General features: G+C 42.8%; 1 protein-coding gene across 9 annotated transcripts in view; it reads right to left on the reverse strand.

Annotated features, from left to right (window-relative positions):
* Positions 1-22,125, reverse strand: part of NBEA (neurobeachin) — an 882,854-nt gene that overhangs the window by 90,154 nt on the left and 770,575 nt on the right. For all 9 annotated transcript variants that reach the window (XM_019498256.2, XM_059716302.1, XM_059716129.1 and 6 more), the window contains one exon: positions 12,081-12,200. In XM_019498256.2, the coding sequence (XP_019353801.2) occupies positions 12,081-12,200 (120 nt within the window). The remainder of the gene's footprint in view (positions 1-12,080; positions 12,201-22,125) is intronic.

The following is a 22,125-nucleotide window of genomic DNA, read 5'->3' on the forward strand; positions in this document are numbered from 1 at the left end:
CTCTTTGTGGTCCGTTCAAAGGCTGCAGATACACAGAGCATAAAAAATCACCACAGACACTGAAGTATCTAATTAAATCTGATCTGCAACTCTATAGAGAATAGAGCACTTAAAGCAGATGAGGTCTTTTCAAGTTTTACCATTAAAAAAATACATGAATGTTACAGTTTTTAGTATTTTACTAGAGCAACTTATCTTGTTTTTTTATACCATTTGTACTGTATTACAAAATGCATAAATTCAATTAGACTAACATATACCACTAATTAATATCTAGTCAATGTAAAACAGTAATCAAATGAGGCATGTCTGATCTTGCATTAACAGGTTTTTACATAATTTATTAGCTACATAAATCTATACATTTAAAAAATATTTCACACTGTAAAAGGTAAAACAGTGCTGTATCCAAAAACATGAGCATCTTTTTGAAAGTAAAATAAAGTTGACTACTGACTGGCAACCCTAACTTGGCTATATTATTACCTCTACTTAGTTTACCTCTGAAGAATCCTAAAAAAGGGTTTTTCATTCTGATATGGTTGAAAGTATATTCTTTCCTTTCCCTGTGACCCTCCATCCATGCTTTCTAAGATTGCTGAGGGACTCTATGGCCACATCCAGACCAGCACGGATGTTTGGTTCCCTAGAGACAAGTAGCAGTGGCTTGTGCTGCAGCTACTTGTCCCCAGGGAACACCCATGCTATATGCATTTTGGCACACAGGAAGTTACCCCAAGGGTGGTAGGGGAGGCTGGGGTGCCAGCACTATGGGGTCCTGGGGACCTCCCAGGGCTGGAGCAGTGGTGTTTCTGCTGGGTGCAGCCTGGCTGGCAGCCACAGCATGGCTCTGGGTGGCCTGACTCCACTTTTCAGCAGTGCATGCTGCCCATGTGTGTGCTGCTCCAGGTTTTTTTTTCCGCAGGCTTTTTTGACCCCTGGATATCTGGAGTAGCATGCACATAGGCAGTACACCTTTGCAACATGGAAAACACCCAACTTTTTGGTATGTGGTATGGAAGATGTGTGCCCTGTGGGCTCCCAGCCCAGTGCCATTCCCCCTACCACTGCTGTTGCTGCCAAGGTCTCCAGGCTCTCCCTTCCTACTCTGGCCACCTCTTCCTGTCCTATTGCTATTTTCTAAAGCACAATCAGATATGTATTAAATATCAGTCCTGGCGCTGAATCTTGTGGCATCCCACTGAAAACCGGTCACTTTGAAAACTGGTCATTGTTTCCTACTCTATTTTCTGCCTCTTATTGGGCATGTCTACACATGCATTAATGTGCCATAATGTGCCTGTAATAACAGGTACTAAATGTAATGCACTATAATTGGTGCTACTGCACAGTAGCACCAGCACACATTCTTTATGTGATGCTAATGCACAGTAGACTAATTCTACTGAGCATTAGCATGGCTTTTGCCATGATGCACTAATGCACAGCAGAATTAGTCAACTGCGCTTCTAACGTCTTGTGTAGATGCGCCCACTGAGTCTCTAATTTATAGCAACATTTAACTTCTTACTTCAGAATATCTAGTTTTTCTTACTTCCCCTCTACATGTGCAGGTAAATGTGTGATGGCATCTAATGTGTGATTCACACAATTGTGCATTAGTTCCCATCATGCCTTATTGCCAGTACAGGGGGAGCCTAACCCCAGACTCCCCCTGCACCACCAATAAACAAGCTCTTGCAGCTAGGAGCCCCCCTCACTTCAGGGCTTCCAGCCATGGGAGTGCCCAGTGTACCCCTGGGACTGGAGGATCACTGCAGGGGTGATCCCACCAATCTGAGGGTACAGGGAAACCCACAAGGCCCAAGGATTGCTGCAGGGGCAATCCTCCTTCCACAGAGGTATGGGAAAACACCCAGGGCTAGATAATCACCACAGGATGATTCCACTGGAACTTTGGAGAGTGGGGAAACCCATGGAGGCATAGGATCACCACAGGGTGATTCCCCCACTCTGGGGGTGGGAATCACAGCTATTGCAATGCCTAGGGCTTGGGGTATATGAAAACCCTGGACCTGGGGGATCCACCTGCCACAATCCCTAGGGGTCAGGTGTTTTCACTGGGCATCGTGCACCCAGATATATGTGAAAATTAAAGCTCACTAGCAATCAGTTATAAAGTTAGTACATATTTTTGAGGTACAATTTTATAGCTGGTTGGAGTTTTTTATTGTGTAATAGATACTTTGCACATGTAGTTGGTCTCCAGGGCTAGGGACAAGCATTCAAAAAGCCTGAGTCTGAATTGATTAAATCTTTGCAGGTTAGTCTAAGCTGGCTAGGTTAAATCAGTTTTGTAACTGGACAGACTTCTCAGAAATGCAGGCGCATGCCTGCAGTGGCTCAGGCTAGAAGTCAGGGGATGCTAGAGCAACCCTCCCTTCCTTCCACAGCATGGAGCTGAGAGGGGCATGGCCAGGCTCCAGCAGGATGCTGTGATTAGCCCAGCAGCGAATTGATAACAGTGTTTATCACCCAATTAAGAAAACAACAGAGGGACATTACCAGCTACTTGTTGATTCTGCTTGTTGATCCCTGTTGATTCAGCATGGAAAGTAGACAGCATGTGGTCTGCTAGCTAATACACAGACACCTCTTCAGCAAGCAGAGGGGAAGTGGGAATTCCTGCTTAGCAAGGAGTGGTGGTGGTAGCGGGGGAAGCAGCCCACAGACCAGCCCTGCTGTGGAGCAGAAAGCCCTGCCCAGCCCAGAGAGCATACCGGGATGCTGGTGGAGTCTGGTTTATCTTAAACCAGCAAAGGATCTGGGACAGACGTTGCATTAACCAGTTTGAGCCAAATCAGGTAAGTCTGATACTACATTCAACCAGGTTTATCTCAAACCGGTTTCAGTAATTCTCAAACTGGTTTATGTGCACTGAACATCTGTTCTGTTACAGGTTTAAACCAGTTTCTGATCACTTAAACCAGTTTATGTGTAATGTCCATCCCTAGTCCAGGTATTTATGCAATTAACCAGTTCATTGCACAATACCTGTAATGTACAGAGGGGGCCCTAAAGGCTGTTCTGAGGAATTTTATCAAAGGTTTCTTGAAAGTCCAAATGAACAAACAGATTTAAGAGTCTAATTGTGATTCTATTCCACGTGCTTGAATCCCTGAAAAACAGCTAATGGAAAAGGATGATGAGTGCTACTCCTCCTTGCTGCTTTTTTGTGACTCAGACTTAAGGGCAAGATGTTACAAAAGTTCATGACTAAAGAATTTTCAGGACCTGAACAGGGTGGAACAGAATTATATTGTGGTGCCTAAATCCACTTAGACATCTAACAGATGGAATGGAGTCTGGCCCCTAGTCTAACAAACTAAATTTATGCTTAAACCTAACCTTCTAAATACTTCATATTCATAAATTATGTTAAATTTGTGAGAAGGATAATGTGTAACCCAGAGAAGTTCCGTCCTACTGATATATTCAGTTTAAGCCAAAATTTGTCCATGTTTGATTATATCCCTTCAACTTCAGCTTTTAATCAACACATGTTAAGCAAAGCTTTAACAGCCACTCCTCTGCCTGATAGGGACTAGACAAAACTCTCATTTAAATTTGTCAAAATTAAATTTCATCACAGCCAGAAAGCAATAGGAAGTTCATCTTTTAGGTGAAGACAGCCCCAAACCACCTCCAAAATTTGCTAGCTTGGAGATCAGTGGGGTATATGAATGCAAGTCTAGCATGAAGTAGTGTAAAAATATGTCTGAACTGTGTAATGACTCCCTGTAGAATATACCATTTTGGCTTATTATCCATAAATTTTGGAAGCCATGGTAGATTACTTCCAAGCTGCGCATACCAAATATTATAGTTACAAAATCTGAATGCAGTGAACTCTGTTTCATTTAATTAAATATTTGCAACCTAGCTTAACCTAGGCTAAGTACAGACAGTGAAAAAGCTCAAAGCTTTCTGAATCGATTCAATCTTCATAGGTTAGTTTAAACTGCGTAAATTGAACTGATAAGCAAATGAACAGTCACTTTTGATTCCAGAAATGCAGCCACATGCCTGCAGTGGCTCAGACCAGAAGCCAGGGGGCACTAAAGCATGCTTCCCTGCTCAGCTGGAGTAGATAGTTTGGGCCAAGCCTAACCTGCCCACCCTGCAACAGGGGAGGTTTGTGGGGGAGGTCAAAGTGATCTGGGAGTGAGTGTGAGTAAATTTGAATCTGGTGGGGATCAGAGACAGAAGTTCAATAAAGGGACTTAACCTAAACCAGTTAAGTGTGATACTACATCCATCCAGGTTTATCTTAAACCAGTTTAAGCCATTTTGAAAGTAGATTATATGCAACATGGCCCGGATGGATGAAAATTGCCTACCAAAGGCCATGCTCTACGGGGAACTGATGATGGGGAAACGTGACAGAGGGGCCCCACACAAGTGCTTCCAAGACGCTCTGAAGATGTCCTTTTCTGCCTATGGTATTGACCACAAACTGTGGGAAACACAGGCTGCAGACTGGGATGCTTGGCAGCCTCAAATCAAAAAGGCAACAGCCTTCTTTGAATGTCAATGCAGAGCCTTCACTGAGGAGAACAGGAGTAGGGGGAAAGATACACCCTCATTTAGTGATCAGCCATACATGTATAACCACTGCAGCAGGATTTGCCTCTGCAATTGAACTGATTAGTCACCAGCAGGCCTGCAACCAATGTGGGCAGTTATCTTTCTAACATTTTCATCTGCATGAACCGCCAAGAAGATGTGCACTGAACTTCTGTTGTATTACAGATTTGAATTGGTTTCTGATCACCAGGGATCCACGTTCTCTGCTTAAAACCCCCACTTTTTCTGATTAAACAACCCAAAATCCACATTTGTCTGTGAAAAAAATTAAATGCTTCCTGCACTGGGTCCTGCCTCCCGAGTTACAGAAGCCCCAGGGGAAAGGCATCAGGACAGGGAACACTGAGCCTGCAGCGGGGAGCACACATCCACCCCCACCCCATGCACAGATCTGGAAGGGCATGTGCCTCTCCCCCCATTTCCCCTCCCCCCCCCGAAGTGCACACAGTGGCAGGGAGCTAGCCTCCTCACCATCTCCTGGATGAGCTGACCATGGCTCTTTCCTGCTCCCTGGCTAGGCCCTGGAGCTGCACATTCCCTTCCTAGACCCGGGCCCCACACATTGCCCTGCCCTATTCCTTCCCTACCTTACTGTGGGGGCCTCAATCCAGCACACATGCATGTGGTGCCCCCTGTAGGCTGGAACTCTGCCTACCTGCAAAGGGAAAGCTGCCATTTTTCATATTTTTCTCCTTTAAAGGAGAAAAGTCAACAACCAGGACCCACCTGTCTGCCTAGGTCTGCCCTCTTGCAGCAGGTCCTGCCTGCTGGGCTGCAGAGGCCTCGAGGGGAAGGCAGCAGGGTGCAGAGCCCTGAGCCCACAGGCAGGCTGTGTGTGGGGAGTTAGGGGCACTGGTAGGGCCCAGGAAGCTGTGGGTTGGGAATGACGGGCACCAGCAGGGCTGTGGGTCAGAACTGAGGGGCACCAGGCACAGAGGCACTGTGATTTTCTCTTTTAAAGGAAAAAAAATCTGTGCTTTTCTCCTTAAAAGGGGAAAATCCATGTTTTTCTCTTTAAAACAGAGAATATCCACATTTTCCCATGGCAAACAGAAAACGCAGATCCCCGCTGATCACTTGTACCAGTTTATGTGTAATTCCCTAGCCCTGCAGAAATACTAAAATGACCATCTTCCACTGACTTCATAGGCTGTATTACAGAAACTAATACCTTACCTGTTCCAGCCAGTATCTCTAATTTCTTGTTCATGTATATGTGTTCTACAACTTGCCACAAAACATGGACTACCACAAATTCCAGTTTCTGCACATTGGAAGAGGAGCACTGCTGAAAAAGCTCATCATTAACATAGTAACAGCAGGAGGATCTCAGAATACCAGTAACAGGATCTGAAGTATCAGTATGGTATGCAAGCCGGAAGCTGGGACCTACTAGTCTCGTTACCCCAGTAACTTGTGTCTGTCGATACTTTCTCTAAGTAAGCTGCTTGTTCAAGCTATGAAGTATTTAACTGTTTGAAACAGATGTGGTTGAGAAACTGTTTTCAGAAAAAGCATCATTTTCAGTGTGAAAAAAATTAGAGAAAGCCAAATCTCAAAGAAGTATCTGATTAAGTTCCAGCCACTTTGAACAGTACAAGAGTCTATGTAGCTCAACAGAAAATGGGATACCTTCTATATTGTAACACAAAAAGCATCTGTTAAACCTGTGCCAGCCTGTAGGTATAAAATGGGCAAATGCAGAGAAAAGTGACATAAATAATAAATATTAAACAAAAAAGGCAGCTATTAAAGATTTTTTTTACTTTAAATGTATTTTATTGTACTGTGTTCAACCTAAGTATAATTTTGTATAGTGATATTTACTGGCTTCTTTGCTATTGTCAAAATGTATCAAAGAGCCCAAATAAGTCTTGCAAACTGTATAACATGTCATGTGTAATTTCATACAACAATAAATAGTTAGAGTTCAAAGAGTTAATAAAACTGGGGATTCTAGTGATCTAAATCCATTTGCAGTAATTTCTGTCTAGTTCTCCTTGACGTTTCACAAGCTGGTAACCTCCTCTGCTCCCCTTTCATTCACACTTCTAATAAGACAGGTTAGCTTTCTATCATTTAATAGTCAGCTACCTTTCAAGCAGCCCTTGCAGCTTGGCTCATCTCAAATGAAGAATGATTCAGTAAAGCTACCAAGGGGTGTAAAAAAATGGTTAAATGAATATTATAATAGACATTTCATGTCTGTAAATGTGATCTCTGGTTTATTTTAATAGCTATTCTAAAACCCCAAGGTATAGTTAATAGTATTATATGCATGATGTCTCTGTATGAGGAAACATCCCAAAACACGTTTTCTAATTTATAAGCTCGTGACAAATCCAAGCTGCTGAGAAATTAAACTTTAAAAATATGTCTTGGGGTGATAGAAGACCACTATTAACACTATCATAATTGTATACCACTTGCATCAAATCTGACGTTTCAGTTTAATATGTTTTGCTAAGAATATACCATTTTATGGTCTCCCAGTGAAATCAAATCCAACACAGACGTTTTCACTTTTCTAATATAATTCACTTGCAAGGTTTTAAAGCTGCCATTTCTTGTTTTTTCTTTCTTTCTTTTTCCCCCCAAAAGGTTGATCCCCTGGTATCCATTAATTCCAAAAAAGCCTCATATTGGATCACTGAGTCAGTCATGAGTACCTCCATTAACTATATTAATTTACACTATGTCACCTTAATGACACTATGTCATAGCTAGCTACCTTTTCTGACATCTACATGCTCCATTCAAAAAGTAACATAACAAGTTTGAGAGGCATTAGGAAAGATTAGTGCCTGAACAGCAGATTCTTTAGATGTCAATGTTACCAAAAACTGGAGGGGGAGTGGAAGGAGGGGGGGAAAAAAAGATGTGAAAGCTGACTGGCCAAGTTATGGTCATTTCCGGGTGACTTGTTTCCTGAAAGGTCACCCTACTAACAGTCATTCTTCTTCCAGCTTGTACTGATTACCACAGGAGAAGGTCGACATTAATAAAGGGAGACACAATAAAATAAACTATTTTATCTAGGTTCTCCCTTGTGTGTTACCATGCTAATATAACACATACTGTATTAATTCGGTTCTATTCAATACAGGTGAATGAGTCTCTTTGAAAATGAACCCAAACAGCATAAAAATACTGAACAAAAACATGTAAGTAAATCTTTAATCATCCATTGCACATAATTCCCTGATTATGTTTTTCAAAGGTGTTGCACCCTATGCCATGATCTGTGAGGTAGCATTAAACGGAAATTACTGCATGCTTTTTTGGATGGCTCAGATTACCACAACCTTATTTTCATTATTTAAATGTGAAACAATTTAGCTCGTGAAGACACTGAATGCACATGTACGCGCATGCACACAGAGAGAAAGGGGGGGGAGGGTGGGCAGAGATTGAGAGGGAGAGGAAGACAACTACAGTTTTTCAGAATAATACATGCAAATACTAGCTGCCTGTTTTTCATTATTTTAATAGTATACTAAAAAACTGAGTTTTTTTAGAAGACACATATTAAGGCTGGAGGTGAAACAACTGAGGAGAGTAATGCTGTGGTGTTTGTTTCTGCTGCTTAAGAATTTAATATTACAAACCAAAATTAAAAAATAAAAAGATTAGCTGATTCATTTTCTCTCTCAAAATAAACCTCAAAATACTATCAAAACAGTTTTAATTCAAAGTTTGCTTTTCTATCATAACTTATTTCAAGATCCAGGTCTTTCATTAGACCAACAAAAAAAATTAAGAACATCCAGGTATTTTACTGTATATATGTACAATATATACAGCACATAATTCTATTAAATTTTAAGGCTGTTACACTTTATTTTTAAGGACTCCGTGATCTTTGCCATTGTAATTATTCATTAAGTAGTCTCTCTCCTATCCACTAGGTAGGTAATCTCTCTTTATATCTAGCTGCTCTCACTTTTGTTTCAATGACTTTCAGATTTATCATATATGGATTAGAATTTATCAGGTAGCTAAATATGGATCTCCAATTCTTATTTAATTTAGTTTTCTTTCAAAATAGACTCTTCAAATGTAACCCTATCCAATGTTTAAAGACTAAAATCAGCATTGTCAGAATGTTACAACAGTGCTAACAATCTATATTAAGAATCTTGCAAGAGTATGTGATCCAAATGGGCAAAAGTATATTAAGTATTCCAAGCAGCAGCACATTAGATCTCAAGAAATGGGATATTTCTAGCATTAAGAATAGTTTCTTTTCCTTTCATCTTGTAGAATGAACTTTAAGGCCTCAGGGAGAAGTTGGCCCTGATGTCATGGCACTGAGAAATGTAGTTCATTAGTAGCTTAAGCTACAAACAACAGCAACAATTAGCTGCTATACCCATTCTTGATTTATCACTAAGAAACACAAGACTTTAGCGATGAAAAGGGCCTAGAGGGTCAACTAGTTCATCCTCTTGCCAATTTATGATTGTCTCTACTATATACTTTCTAGTGCTTTGCATTCTACCTATAAGAATCCTAAGTAAGAAGTTGTTCTGCTTTCCTTGAGAAACTGATCTACAACCAAACAAATGTCCCTGCTCAGGAAGTTTTCACGTTACATTGCCTAAATTATCCTTTTTAAAATTTCATCTAATTATTCTTAGCTGTATCTCTTTGCTCTGTGATAAACAATTCCTCCCTCTCTCAGAGTGTTGGTATACCATATCACATCCTTCCTTTTGGATAGCACTTAGCCAGAGCATACACATTTATTTTTATCTTCTCCTGTAATCAACCTATCCAGCTCCTTTTGTTTTTGCTGTTCTTCCTAGAATGCCCTCAAGTTTGTGTACATATTTCTAGTAATGAATACCCCAGCAATGTAAACACTGAAGAATTATATTACCCAGTATGTATATAAAATATAAAAACACCTCTTCTTTATAAACATGAGGTATATGTCACAGAGCTGGAAGAAAAACAGAGCACATCAGGTGGAACTCTGATACACTGGTATGTTAGCCTGTTAGACTGCTAGGCTTGTAACCACCCTGTTGATCTGGACAGTCTTCAGGCTTCCTCCTCCAGAAGTGAATGCTGAACATTATTTAACAAGGAATGTTATTTATATATATATATATATATATATATATATATATTTTATAATACATAAATATGTTTTCCAAAATGTAGCAAAAGTATACAAGAACTATTTGGCATAAGCATTAATACCACTTTTTCATAAAGCTGGTATAATAACTAGCTTATTTGTAAAAGTTACTGGAAACTAAATAAAGAATTAATAGTAGAATGAAAAATGGAATGAAAAACATTGTATTTTCAAAACATTAATGAGATTTTATTCATATAATTTCCATTTGTCTTTCATTTGAAAATTGCACAGATACATTTCTGTGTGAGTCCATGAAATTTTAGGTGGTAAACAAACAAACAAACACTCTTCTGCAGCTGCATTATGTTTTCTATATGTTAGAAAATCAGAATTCTTGCTACTCATGTAAAAACTGTTAGGGCTTCACATGCCAGATGTAATGTACAACTGCAGAAATGTATTTTGGGGCAGCCAGGCAACTCTTGCCACATGCCAAAGTCCTAGACTTAGCCTCATGAGCATTATGTGCAATGCAAACCCATTATATGGTGCTGACATTATGGGAATCATTTGCTCTGTGATAGTCTTATGGAAGGATATCTTCCATAGCTGGGTGATAGCCAGACTGGAAAAGACTGAATAACTTCAGTGGCTCTCCACCACAGTAATCTCTGAAACACTGTGAAATAATCTTCATCTCAAAGCAGAACAAAGCTTTTCCTTGAACTTTCTGAATAGATAACTAAATGGAAAGTGAGTAGGTGAGATGTCAAATTAAATTCTATACACTGCTCCTGCTGTCAATAGGATACCAACATCGATTTAATTATGGTAGTCATCAAATTGATAGGCAGGTAATAATGAATATTTCAGAGCACCGCTTTTTTCTGTATTTCTAACTGCAACATGTTTCAGGTCTCCAAGTCATTGCAAGTACCACAATCACTGGAAGGGAAACTCAAGCAAAGAAACTATATCACTTGCCCAAGATTATTGACAGAAGATAAGGAATGTGACTGCAAAGTGACATATTTAAAGACTCAGTCAAAGTAGACTAGGTTTAGGTAAAAAGTAAAAATCAAAACTTGAAGACATTTCAGATGTGAAGAAAACCCTATATTACATACATCAGAAGCTGATGTGTGTACCTTCACCTGTCCAATCAGCACTTCACTCCATTCTTTGTCACTGTAAGTGTAACTGGGAGAAGATGTACAATTTCATTGAGTTCCAATGGAACCCACATAATTACAGTGTAGTAGAAGAAACTAATTAGTTTAGTATTTCTTCCTTTAAAAAAATTATTTCCTGCCACAGGTTAGGATGGAAATCCAGTCCATAAAGAATGCTGTTTTATCAAGAAGCTACAGAACAAAGAGCAGGTAGAGATTGCACACACTCCTATAATATTAAGGCAGAAAGAGAGTCCTGACTAAAAACAGAAGAGAAACTTTATTGGTTCTTTTTTTGGTCAGATCAAATCAGATGCTTATGGTAATGTTCCCTTGCTTCTGATATTTAATAATGTGTGTGACAGGAATAGAACAATATACACTTATTTTAAAACTATCTTTTTAAACAAGAGAAGAATGCACAGTTCTTATTGGACACTTCAGACTTTGAAGGCAACCTTATTACTACAGAAATGAGATTCAGGAAAAAATCATATTGTTCAAAATATGACAAGATATTGTTTTCTTTTTCATAACATCCCATGTATATGTACAATAACCCTTTGTATTTAACAATAGGTAAGTAATAACAACAGCAAAATTACTCTGCTCTCCGGCTGTTTCTGTATATTGTGTAGATGTTGGCTTAATCTAATGTGTATTGTTGCATAATATCCTGAGGCACAGTCAAGTAAAAGCTAAAGCTCTACAGAAAAGCCTACATTTTAAATGGGTCTTGTCATTAATGCTTTATTAATTGCCCCAGGCAATGCAAACCCAGAGCTAGGCAAGCTATAACAATATGACACTTTAAGGTCAAATCCAATTCCTGCTGTGTTTTATGGAATGGGCCAAATATTGAGTTAACAGCAGGAAAGAACAATTTATTGGGCTTTTCTCCATCTCCTGATTATCTGAACTAAATTAGATTAGATTTTTTTTTGGTAGAAAGAAAACACCTTTTAACTATTCAACTTCAAAGAATCTTTTATGGTTTTCTATGATGGCAATGATGGTAGCTAACAACCACTTTATGTCTAAAGTATTTATAATATACTAGGTTTTAAATGTAATAGTACTAAATACAAAACCTTTTTGTGCTCCTAAACAACAAAGCACACCAGAAATGAACATCCCAGAACAACATTTCTATGTTATATAGCATAAAACATCCACTTACTGTTATTTAATGTACATAGTAGTAAACCTACCTTCACATCTGAAGTGTCTCTTTGGCTATTTCTCCAAGATCTTGCTACTGAAGAAAATGTTCGATCTGGATGATCAAATTTTCCATCATTTGCATTAAGAAAGAACGTGGTGAAAGGCTCCTATGGTCAAATAAACAAGTCCAGATTAAGAACAGAGCACAACGGATTACACAGAAGTTTTCTGAATAGACTTTAAGTTTACATTTTAAACTTACTATTTAAGAGTGGAATGAAAAAAGACTCATATTGACATATCATATTAACATATATTTTTATGCTTAATATCTTACTTTTGATGTTTACTCACTGTTGATAATAAATTTTGCACAATATAAACCTGAACCCTTGTAGGGAAGTATATAAATTGCATGCTCACCCTGCTATAAGACTGCTGTAACCATGATAATTGGCTGGCAGGTGTACCCTAGTCCCAGTTCTGTTGAAATCACCATAGACATTCCCTTTGTTATATATATTACTATGCTTGGACTATTCTTCACAAGACTGTGCATGTGAATTAGATCATATTAAACCACCTACAAAGTTTCAGGTTTTTTCTTTTTTTTTAATTTAACGCGCTGGTCCACTCCAGTTTTCTTCTCAGCTGGTGGGATTAAATGGGGAATATTGTATTTCTTTTGATAGGCTATTGTGCGAGAGGATAAAGCTTTATTATTTTGTGGAGAGGCAATTCACTGTATTACAGATTTTATTTTTTTTCTATGAAATGCTGATTGTTTGTTTGGGTACCATGGTGAGGTGCAAGGTGACAAGATAAATCATACAGAGCCAAGGATAGGAACTAATAGTCAAAATAAATAAATAAAAGCCATCATTTTATTTATGAATTACAAACAGGTATTAGATACTCTTTAGCAAACCAAGGTTCCTTATTTTCCAAAAAAAATCCCAAAACCAAAAAAACTAAACAATTACTGATGATTTAGTTCTACTATCAATGTTGTCTACATTGTGGTACATCTATCAAAATAAAACTTGCATTTAACTACTAAATAACTTTATGACCTTTGCATAAACATATACCAGGATAAGACTTGTGTAGAACTAAATAATCAAGGAATATTTTGTTTATAACCTTCATACACATTCTTCTAATTCCTCACTTATTATTTCTTTTATTTAAATAGCATTCACCATTAGGTTAAATATTAACATGTTTAATTAGAGTTAAATGCTATAGAAAGTTATTAAAATTAAATGTTTTAAAAACTGGAGGACTACATACTGTATGCCCAAGAGTATTCAAAAATAGACAAGGAATTCTCAGGGCCATGAATGTTCACTTTTAACTAATCTTGCACATATGGGAAGTTTCAAAGGACTGAAAAGGCCAATGTTGTGCAATTATTAAAAAAAATGGAATGAAAGATCTTCCATGCAAAATATTAGTGAATTTGATATCAGTCTTGTGCAAAATTATGGATAGGCTGATTTAAGACATAATCAATGATAATTTAAAAGGTGATAGTATAATTAATGACAATTTAACAAGATTTTATAGGAATTTAGGTATGTCATCCAAACTCATTACTGTTTTTTGATGATATCATATGAGTTCATGAAAAAAGATATAATATACTTAGATTTCTGTTAGGTAATTTGACAATCCTGTACAACTTTCTGATAAAAAACACCATTATGCAAAACTGATTTAGTCCATTTAAATAGATTTTTAAGATGGTAACTGATAAGAAAGCAAAAAGTTACTGTACAGTTTTTTGGGGGGGAGGGGAAGTAGAATTCTATGGGGATCTATTTGCAGCAAAATGTTATTCAATAGTTTTATGAATGACCTGGAAGAAAATATAAAATAATTGCTGATAAAATCTGCAGATGACAAAAAGGGGAAGACAAGTTAATTCTACAGACTGACCTAGATAAGGTGACTTCATTTGAACAATATATATTTTAACACAGGGTAATTAAAGGAATATAGATTTATACTTATATATTTAGGAATAAACAAATACAAAAATCTAATAAGGCTGGGGATTGTGTCCCTGTCTATGAAAAAAGGTCACACAGACAACTGTTAAAAACCACAGTAAATAACCAATTTTACATGAGCTCCAAATATGATCCTGTGGATAAAAGAGAGAAAGCAGACCTTAGACATATAAGCAAAGGAATATTAAGTAAGAATAAAGAGGACATATTACCTCTGTACAGTGAAACCATGACCAGACTGCTCTCTGTTACAAGTAATAGAAGGCAGGGCATGGTAGCACGTTAGTGTATGTGTAGTTGTTACATTTAGATTGACCTAACTATGGTCAAGTCAATCTAAATGCTCATCTGTGCAGATATTCGGGTGACAGGGGGGCACGTGTAAATCAGGCCAAAAATGGTGGGCCTAATCTAAGTTAGTTCATCTACTATGTACTTAGATTGGGAATACATTAACCTGACTCAGAAAACATCTGTGCACATCAGGAGTGCAGCTGTGGGGGTGGGAAATCCCAGCTGCTCATTTTAGCCCCAAGGCTGCACTTTTCCTACCATTCTGACCCTGATTGGGCTATTTTTAGCCACCTGAGTCCCCCCTCGCCCATATGGACAACACCCTGCCTCCTCCCTGGCCAACCCCCCAGACCCACCAACTCTCCCGTGCAGACATGCCACATGCCCCTGGACCTGCCATTCCCCTCCCCAATCCAGTCCTCCAGCCCAAGTTACTTACAACAGTTTCCTTGTGTGGCTCCTGGCACTGGCAAACACCTGTCCATGATGCTCCTGGGCTACAATCACACAGCTTAAACTAAGCTGCATGACCATAGACCAGATATGGAGAAGATTTATACACACCTGTGGCGGCGAGGCACCCCCACACGTTCTCAAGGGGGTGAGAGTAGACCCCACGGGCCCCCGACCCTGAGAAAAAGCCCCCAGAGGGGCTAACGTACCTCCCACAGAGCAGCTGGAGCAGGAGCCGTGCCCGCAGCCACAGCTGCGCAAACCGGCATTATGCCGGCTGTTTAATCAGCTGTTTCCGGCGCAGGGAACAGCTGAGCCAATCCCAGCAGCCGTACAGGCTGCTGCGAGAAAGTTTAAAAGCTCCGCTGGAGCTGGGGTGGAGAGAGAGCCGGAGAGAGAGAACACGGGCTGGCAGCTTGTTAGTCAGGCTCCGGCATGGGGAGGAGGGAACCCAGTCTGCGTGGCTCAAGCAGGCAGCACAGGAGAAAGCTTTAAGCCCCTTGCAGAAGGCAGAGCAGGAGCACTTATACAGCCGCTGGAAAAAGCGGATACCAAGGAAGCAGGGGAGCTCCCTGCTTACAGTAGGGGAGAGGAGGCATCGGAGACCCCGAGACGGGGCTGGGATAAGGGAGGCAACCCTGCAGTCCCTTCTTACTCAGAGGAATATTTCCTCTGAAGTAAAAACTACCCCAAGAGGGGAGAAAGAGCGCCGGGAACCCAGTAGACAGGTCCCCGGTCATCATACAGGACCAGAAGACAGCATTAACGCATCACCAACCGGTTGGCGAGTGGACGGCGTGTAGGGGAGGTGGAGCCCTGTGGAACATCACGTTGGATGATCGTAAGTACCACCACCTATCGGGGAGGCCCACCCAGGAAAGATCTCCACTGCAGACTCCTCTTATAGTACGTTTAACATCAAAGTCGTGGTGGGCGAGTTGAGGGGAGAGGCCACACCCTGACAGGCCGGGCGGTAAAAGGGGCGCAAGCCTCACAGTGGTGCATTGGCTGGGAAGTGCTTATACATCATCAACGGGACAGTGTTGCCGACCTGGGATTAAGCAGAGATGCAGCAGCCAGTACTAGCTCACGCAGAGCTGCTTACACAGGCAATTCAGGCCATAGGGCAAGTGCTGGAGGTGCAGCAACTACAGGGCACACACCAGCAAGAGTGGATGCAGCGGAATGCTGCTCTATTCAAAATGCCCTGGATGACTAGGGAAGACGATCCCGAAGCTTATATTGAAGCTTTCCAGAGAACTGCTATCCAGACGGGGTTGGACCGTAGTCAGTGGGGTCGGTCATCACCTAGGGGCACTAGTGATAGATCAGGCTCAAGCGGCCTATCGAGCCCTATTGAGAGAGGAAGCCCGGGATTATGAGACAGTCAAGGCGGCAATCCTCTACAGGCTTGAGATTTCAACAGAAAGTCACCGGCAGGCTTTCAGAGACCATAAGTTCAGACAGGCTAAGCAACCCAGGGGCTTGCTGCAAGCTTTAAAGGTTTCACTTAATAAATGGTTGCCAGCAGGCAAGTTTGACCGGGAGGGGGTGATGGACCAGATCCTACTAGAACAGTTCCTATGGGATTTGGAGGAAGACACCCAGAGGTGGGTGCGAAGGCACCAGCCACAATCCAGTGAAGAGGCACTCCGCTTGGCCGAGGCCTTCACTAATTCCAAAAAAGAGAGAAGATATGGGCGAGGCTCCCGAGGCTTGAAGAAGGGCCAGCCAACTGAAGGGGAGAGGCGGACAGGCCCAAGACAAGGAGCACCGAGAGGGGTGGTGTGCTATCGCTGTGGGCAAACAGGGCACATATCCCGCGAATGTGGTATAGGCCTGAGCGAGGTGACCCGCACACCAGCAGGACAGCCTCCATCCTGGGAGAGAGGCAAAGAAATGGAGAAAGGGGAACCTATGAATTGTAGTTTTGGGTTCGCCACCTAAGGAGGATGGAACCGACCCGTAGTAACTGCCTGGATTGGAGGCAAAGCAGTCAAGGCAACGTTGGACCTGGGGTGTTCCCAGTCCCTACTATGTGCAGACCTCGCCCCGCAGATAGGACGGAAGAATGCAGGACCCCTGACAATGACCTGTATATTAGCAGGAGAGATGCGGTTCTAGAGTTGTTACGTGCCATTCCAGGTGATGGAGTTTTGCGGAGAGTTGAGAGTTGGAATAGCCCTGACCCTGGCTTGCGAGATGATCTTGCAGGGAGAATGGGGGCCATTCTACACAATCCTCAAATGAGTGAGAGCGACGAAAAAAGAAAGGAACCGGATCAGGAGGGGAGAGGGATGGGCCAGCGAGGGCTCGGCCCATCAGAACGAAATAACGTCAGGTGGCATCAACCTGGAGCAGCTGGTGAGTGTGGCCCAATTCCGCAGGGCCCAAAATGAAGACCTGGAACTCCAGCAGCTATAGAACACAGACCCCGAGGAAGGATCGTCACAGAGTCGTCCCGGCTTCAAGGTAATAGGGGGGTTATTATATCGGGTACAACGGGGTGAGGAGGGCACCACAGAAGGGAGGCAGTTAGCGGTCCCATCCTCCCTCTGCCACGCCGTGTGGAGATTGGCACATGACTCGCCTATGGGCAGCCATTTGGCAGGCAATAAGACCCGGGCTAGGTTGGCCCAAGAATTCTTTTGGCCATGTTTCCAAGAGGACGTGGAAAAGTGGGGGGGCTGCATGCCCAGAGTGTCAGAGGGCGCAAGAGTGAAGACTCCCAAGGGCACCCCTGAATCCTATGCCAATAATAGAGACTCCATTCTCATGTGTCACACTGGATATAGTAGGACCCCTCCCGAGATCCCTAATGGATATCAATATATCTTGGTGATGGTAGATTATGCCACCCGGTTCCCAGAAGCAGTTCCCCTGAGATCCATAACAGCCACTCGAGTGGCGAAGGAGTTACTCAAATGAATAGCACAAGTGGGCATACCATGGGAAATACAGACCAGGGGACGAACTTTATGTCTGGGGTGATGAAAGCCTTATGTAAAACCCTTGGCATCACCCAGTTAAAGACCTCGGTCTATCATCCCCAGACCAACAGTCTTGTGGAAAGATTAAATGGGACCATCAAGTGTCTGCTTAGACGATGTTCTCAGGAAGATTCCAGGAGGTGGGATACCATCTTGACCCCCTTGCTGTTTGCCCTGAGGGACGCACCTCAAGAGTTGACACAGTACTCTCCATTTTAGTTGGTGTATGACCACAGTCCCCAGGGGCTGCTACAGGTCATAAGGGAAGAATGGGAGCGGCCAATGGGATTGGGAATATCGGCGGAGAGGTACCGCAAAGAGTTGCAAGACCGAATCACCAGGGCCCAATGGATCACCAGTCGGAACGTGAGGAATGCCCAAGAGATGCAGGAGAGGCACTACAATGAAAAAACAAGAAGACGCACCTTTCAACTGGGTGACAGAGTGTTGGTATCGCTGCCAGGATCTTCAAGCAAACAGCTGGCAATGTGGTAGGGCCTGTTTAGAGTTGTTAGGCAAGTGGGGCCAGTGGATTACGACTTGCTCAAACCGGGTCACCGCCGAGAGCACCAGATATACCATGTAAACCTGCTTAAGGAGTGGAAGACTCCACAGGGCTGGACGGCGCAAGAAGACGAGATGAGGGGGGACCTGGGACCGCTCTGCCCCGGGTTGGGGAAATCCCCAGAGGAAGAGTCGGTACAAGTGGGCAAGGAGTTGAATAACCAACAATGACAGGAATTATTAGCCTTGGTAGAAGAGTTTCAGGCGGTGTTTCAAGAGGTCCCAGGAAGGGTAAAGGGAGTGGAACACGAGATCAGAACACCTCAGGGGGCCCTGGTTAGGGAGAGGTGGAGGCTGATACCTCAATGTTGGCAACAGGAAATAAGGCAGGAGATCATGAAGATGCAGGAACAGGGGATTATATGACCGTCCTGTAGTCCATGGTGGAGTCCCATAGTGCCCGTGGTCAAGCTGGATGGGTCACTATGCATATGTATAGACTATAGGAAGCTTAATGCCCTGACAACCTTTGATGCCTTTCTGATGCCACATGTCACTCACCTCATCAAGAAAATCGGCGAAGCACAGTATACATCTATGCTTGATCTGGCAAAGGGGTATTGGCAAATGCCTACGCGCTCCATAGATTGTGCCAAGACAACCTTTGTAACCCCGTGGGGCTTATTCGAGTTCACACGGATGCCCTTTGGCCTCAACGGCGCAGCTGCGATGTTCCAAAGGTTGATGGACAACTTACTAGCACCACATGCGGCATATGCAGTGGCGTACATTGATGACATCATTATATTTTCCTCTAGTTGGCAACAACACCTTAAAGCCCTCAGAGCTGTCCTGGGAGAACTCCGAACGGCGGGGCTGACCGCCAACCCCAAGAAATGCAAGCTAGCTGGAAAAGAAACAGCATACCTGGGATTCCGAGTAGGCCAGGGGACAATTTGGCCCCTGGCTGACACGATCGAAGCCATAATGCAGTTCCAGGAACTGCAAACCCTCAGACAACTGCGTTCCTTCTTGGGACTTGTTAACTATTATCAGTGATTCATACCCTATTTTGCAACTGTCTCCACTCCGCTCATGGACGCATTGGCTGGGAGGTCCATAGCTCTGTTGAAATGGACACCAGAGATGTGGAAGAGCTTCCAAGACTTAAAAGAGGCAATGCACCATGATGTTATTGTGCACACACCTAACTTTAATGCCTCTTTCGTTTTACAGACAGATGCATCAGGACAGGCCCTGGAAGCAGTATTACTCCAGAGATGCGGGCAAGAAGAATTCCCAATCGTGTTTGCCAGCCAAAAACTCAGCCATGCGGAGACCAGATATGCCACAGTTGAGAGGGAGTGTCTAGCAATACGCTGGGCAATAGAATACTTTAAGTACTACCTAATGGGGACGGAGTTTGTGGTAGTGACAGACCACGCGCCACTACAGTGGTTGACGCAGAAAGAAAGCATGAACGCCCGGATCACCCGCTGGGCCTTGGCATTGCAGCCATTCAAGTTCATTGTGGTACACCATCCAGGCAAAGATAACTTTGTGGCTGATTTTTTGTCCAGATGGGAAGGCCCGGACAAACCAGAAGAAGGATCGGGTCACATCCATGCGGAGGAGTATCAGGTGCTACAGGCCGTCGCCTGAGAACACCAGACACCACAAGGCAACTTAAGGGGGGAGGTCTGTGGCGGTGAGGCACTCCCACAGGTTCTCAAGGGGGAGAGAGTAGACCCCATGGGCCTCAGACCCCGAGAAAAAGCCCCCAGAGGGGCTAACGTACCTCCCACAGAGCAGCCGGAGCAGGAGCTGTGCCCGCAGCCGCAGCTGCGCGAACCGGCACTACGCCGGCTGTTTAATCAGCTGTTTCCGGCGCAGGGAACAGCTGAGCCAATCCCAGCAGCCGTACTGGCTGCTGTGAGAAAGTTTAAAAGCCCCGCTGGAGCTGGGGCGGAGAGAGAGCCGGAGAGAGAGAACACGGGCTGGCAGCTCATGAGTTGGGCTCCGGCATGGGGAGGAGGGAACCCAGCCTGCGTGGCTCAAGCAGGCAGCACAGGAGAAAGCTTTAAGCTTCTTGCAGAAGGCAGAGCAGGAGCACCTACACAGCTGCCGGAAAAAGCGGATACCAAGGAAGCAGGGGAGCTCCCTGCTTACAGTAGGGGAGAGGAGGCATCGGAGACCCCGAGAGGGGGCTGGGATAAGGGAGGCAACCCTGCAGTCCCTTCTTACTCAAAGGAATATTTCCTTTGAAGTAAAAACTACCTCAAGAGGGGAGAAAGAGTGCCGGGAATCCAGTAGACAGGTCCCTGGTCATCATATAGGACCAGAAGACAGCATTAACGCATCACCAACCGGTTGGCGAGTAGACGGGGTGTAGCGGAGGTGGAGCCCTGTGGAACATCATGTCAGACGATCGTAAGCACCACCACCTATCAGGGAGGCCCACCCAGGAAAGATCTCCACTGCAGACCCCTCTTAAAGTACGTTTAACATCAAAGTTGTGGTGGGTGAGTTGAGGGGAGGGGCCATACCCCGACAGCCCGGGCGGTAAAAGGGGCGCAAGCCTCACAGCACCCTTAAAGAGTAACTGGGTCATAGAAGAATAAGGTTTCATAGGCAACAAGCTACTTCATTGGGTGCTTTAAGCTTCTACCCTGACTTACCTTCTACCTGGCTTCAAACTAACATGGCTAACTTTCTCTCTTGTAGCAAGGTATCTAAAAGGAGCTACAAATATAATTCGAAGTGTGGAAATAATGTATTATAGTGAGTGAATAAAACAATTCATATCTATTTAGCTTATCCAAAAATAAAAGAGCTGATTTAATTGCAGTCTATAATGCCTACCTGAAGAGGTCATTTCTGAAATCAGATTGGTTTTCACTCTAGAGGAAGTCATGAGTAGGGATCCTGGTTTTCTCTGATTAAAGAAAAAAATCCCCAATTTTTGGATTAAAAAATGTAACCCCAAATCGACATTTTTCCATGATTAAAATGAAATACCAATATATATATATATACACACACACATAGTGGTGTTTCATGTGGAATTTGAAATATGGAAAAATGTGGATTTGGGGTTACATTTTTAATCCTTAAATTGAGGATTTTTTTAAATCAGAGAAAACCGGGATCTCTGGTCACGAAATCCAATACGGGGAAGCTAATAGTTGGACAAATTTATATAATAATAAGATACATTTTTTTAACAGTGAGAGTAATTAACAATCAGAACCAAGACCTTTCTGAACCAGTTAGTCTCTAATGTGCCACCATGTTCTGCCTTCTCTCTGTGAATGTTTAAGTTAATAAAGTTATAGCTTGAGCCTTCAAATCCATCCCCATCTTCACTGGTTCATTCTCTTGCATGACCTCATCTTTTTGTTGTTGTTTTTGTTGTTTCAATTTGCACACAGCTCCAGCTCAATCAGTGCATAATTAATTTTACCAGGGTCAGATCCTGCCCCTTTAACTGTTTCATGCATACACACATGCTAGTTAGTGCAGGGTCTTACTGGAGCCATTGCTTTCACACAGCTTTGGAGCCCAGGGCATGAGTACAACCACTGTTCACTCCCTACTTTTCTGCTGCCTCCAAATTTGACATGGGGAAGAGGGTGCCAAATATGGAGGCAGCAGAAAAGAGTGGAGTGAACAGCAGCAGTACTAGTCCCCTGGACTCTGTAGCAGTGGCTACTGCAAAAGCCTGAGAAAACCAGCTGCAAGTTCAAAGAGCTCCATACACTTGCATGGAACACTCCTCTCTTAGATCTGCCCATGAACATCACATAAATAGCAGTTTGACTTTTGTTCCTTTTTTC

Source organism: Alligator mississippiensis, chromosome 1 (assembly GCF_030867095.1).
Source record: "Alligator mississippiensis isolate rAllMis1 chromosome 1, rAllMis1, whole genome shotgun sequence".
Classification (NCBI taxonomy): Eukaryota; Metazoa; Chordata; order Crocodylia; family Alligatoridae; genus Alligator; species Alligator mississippiensis.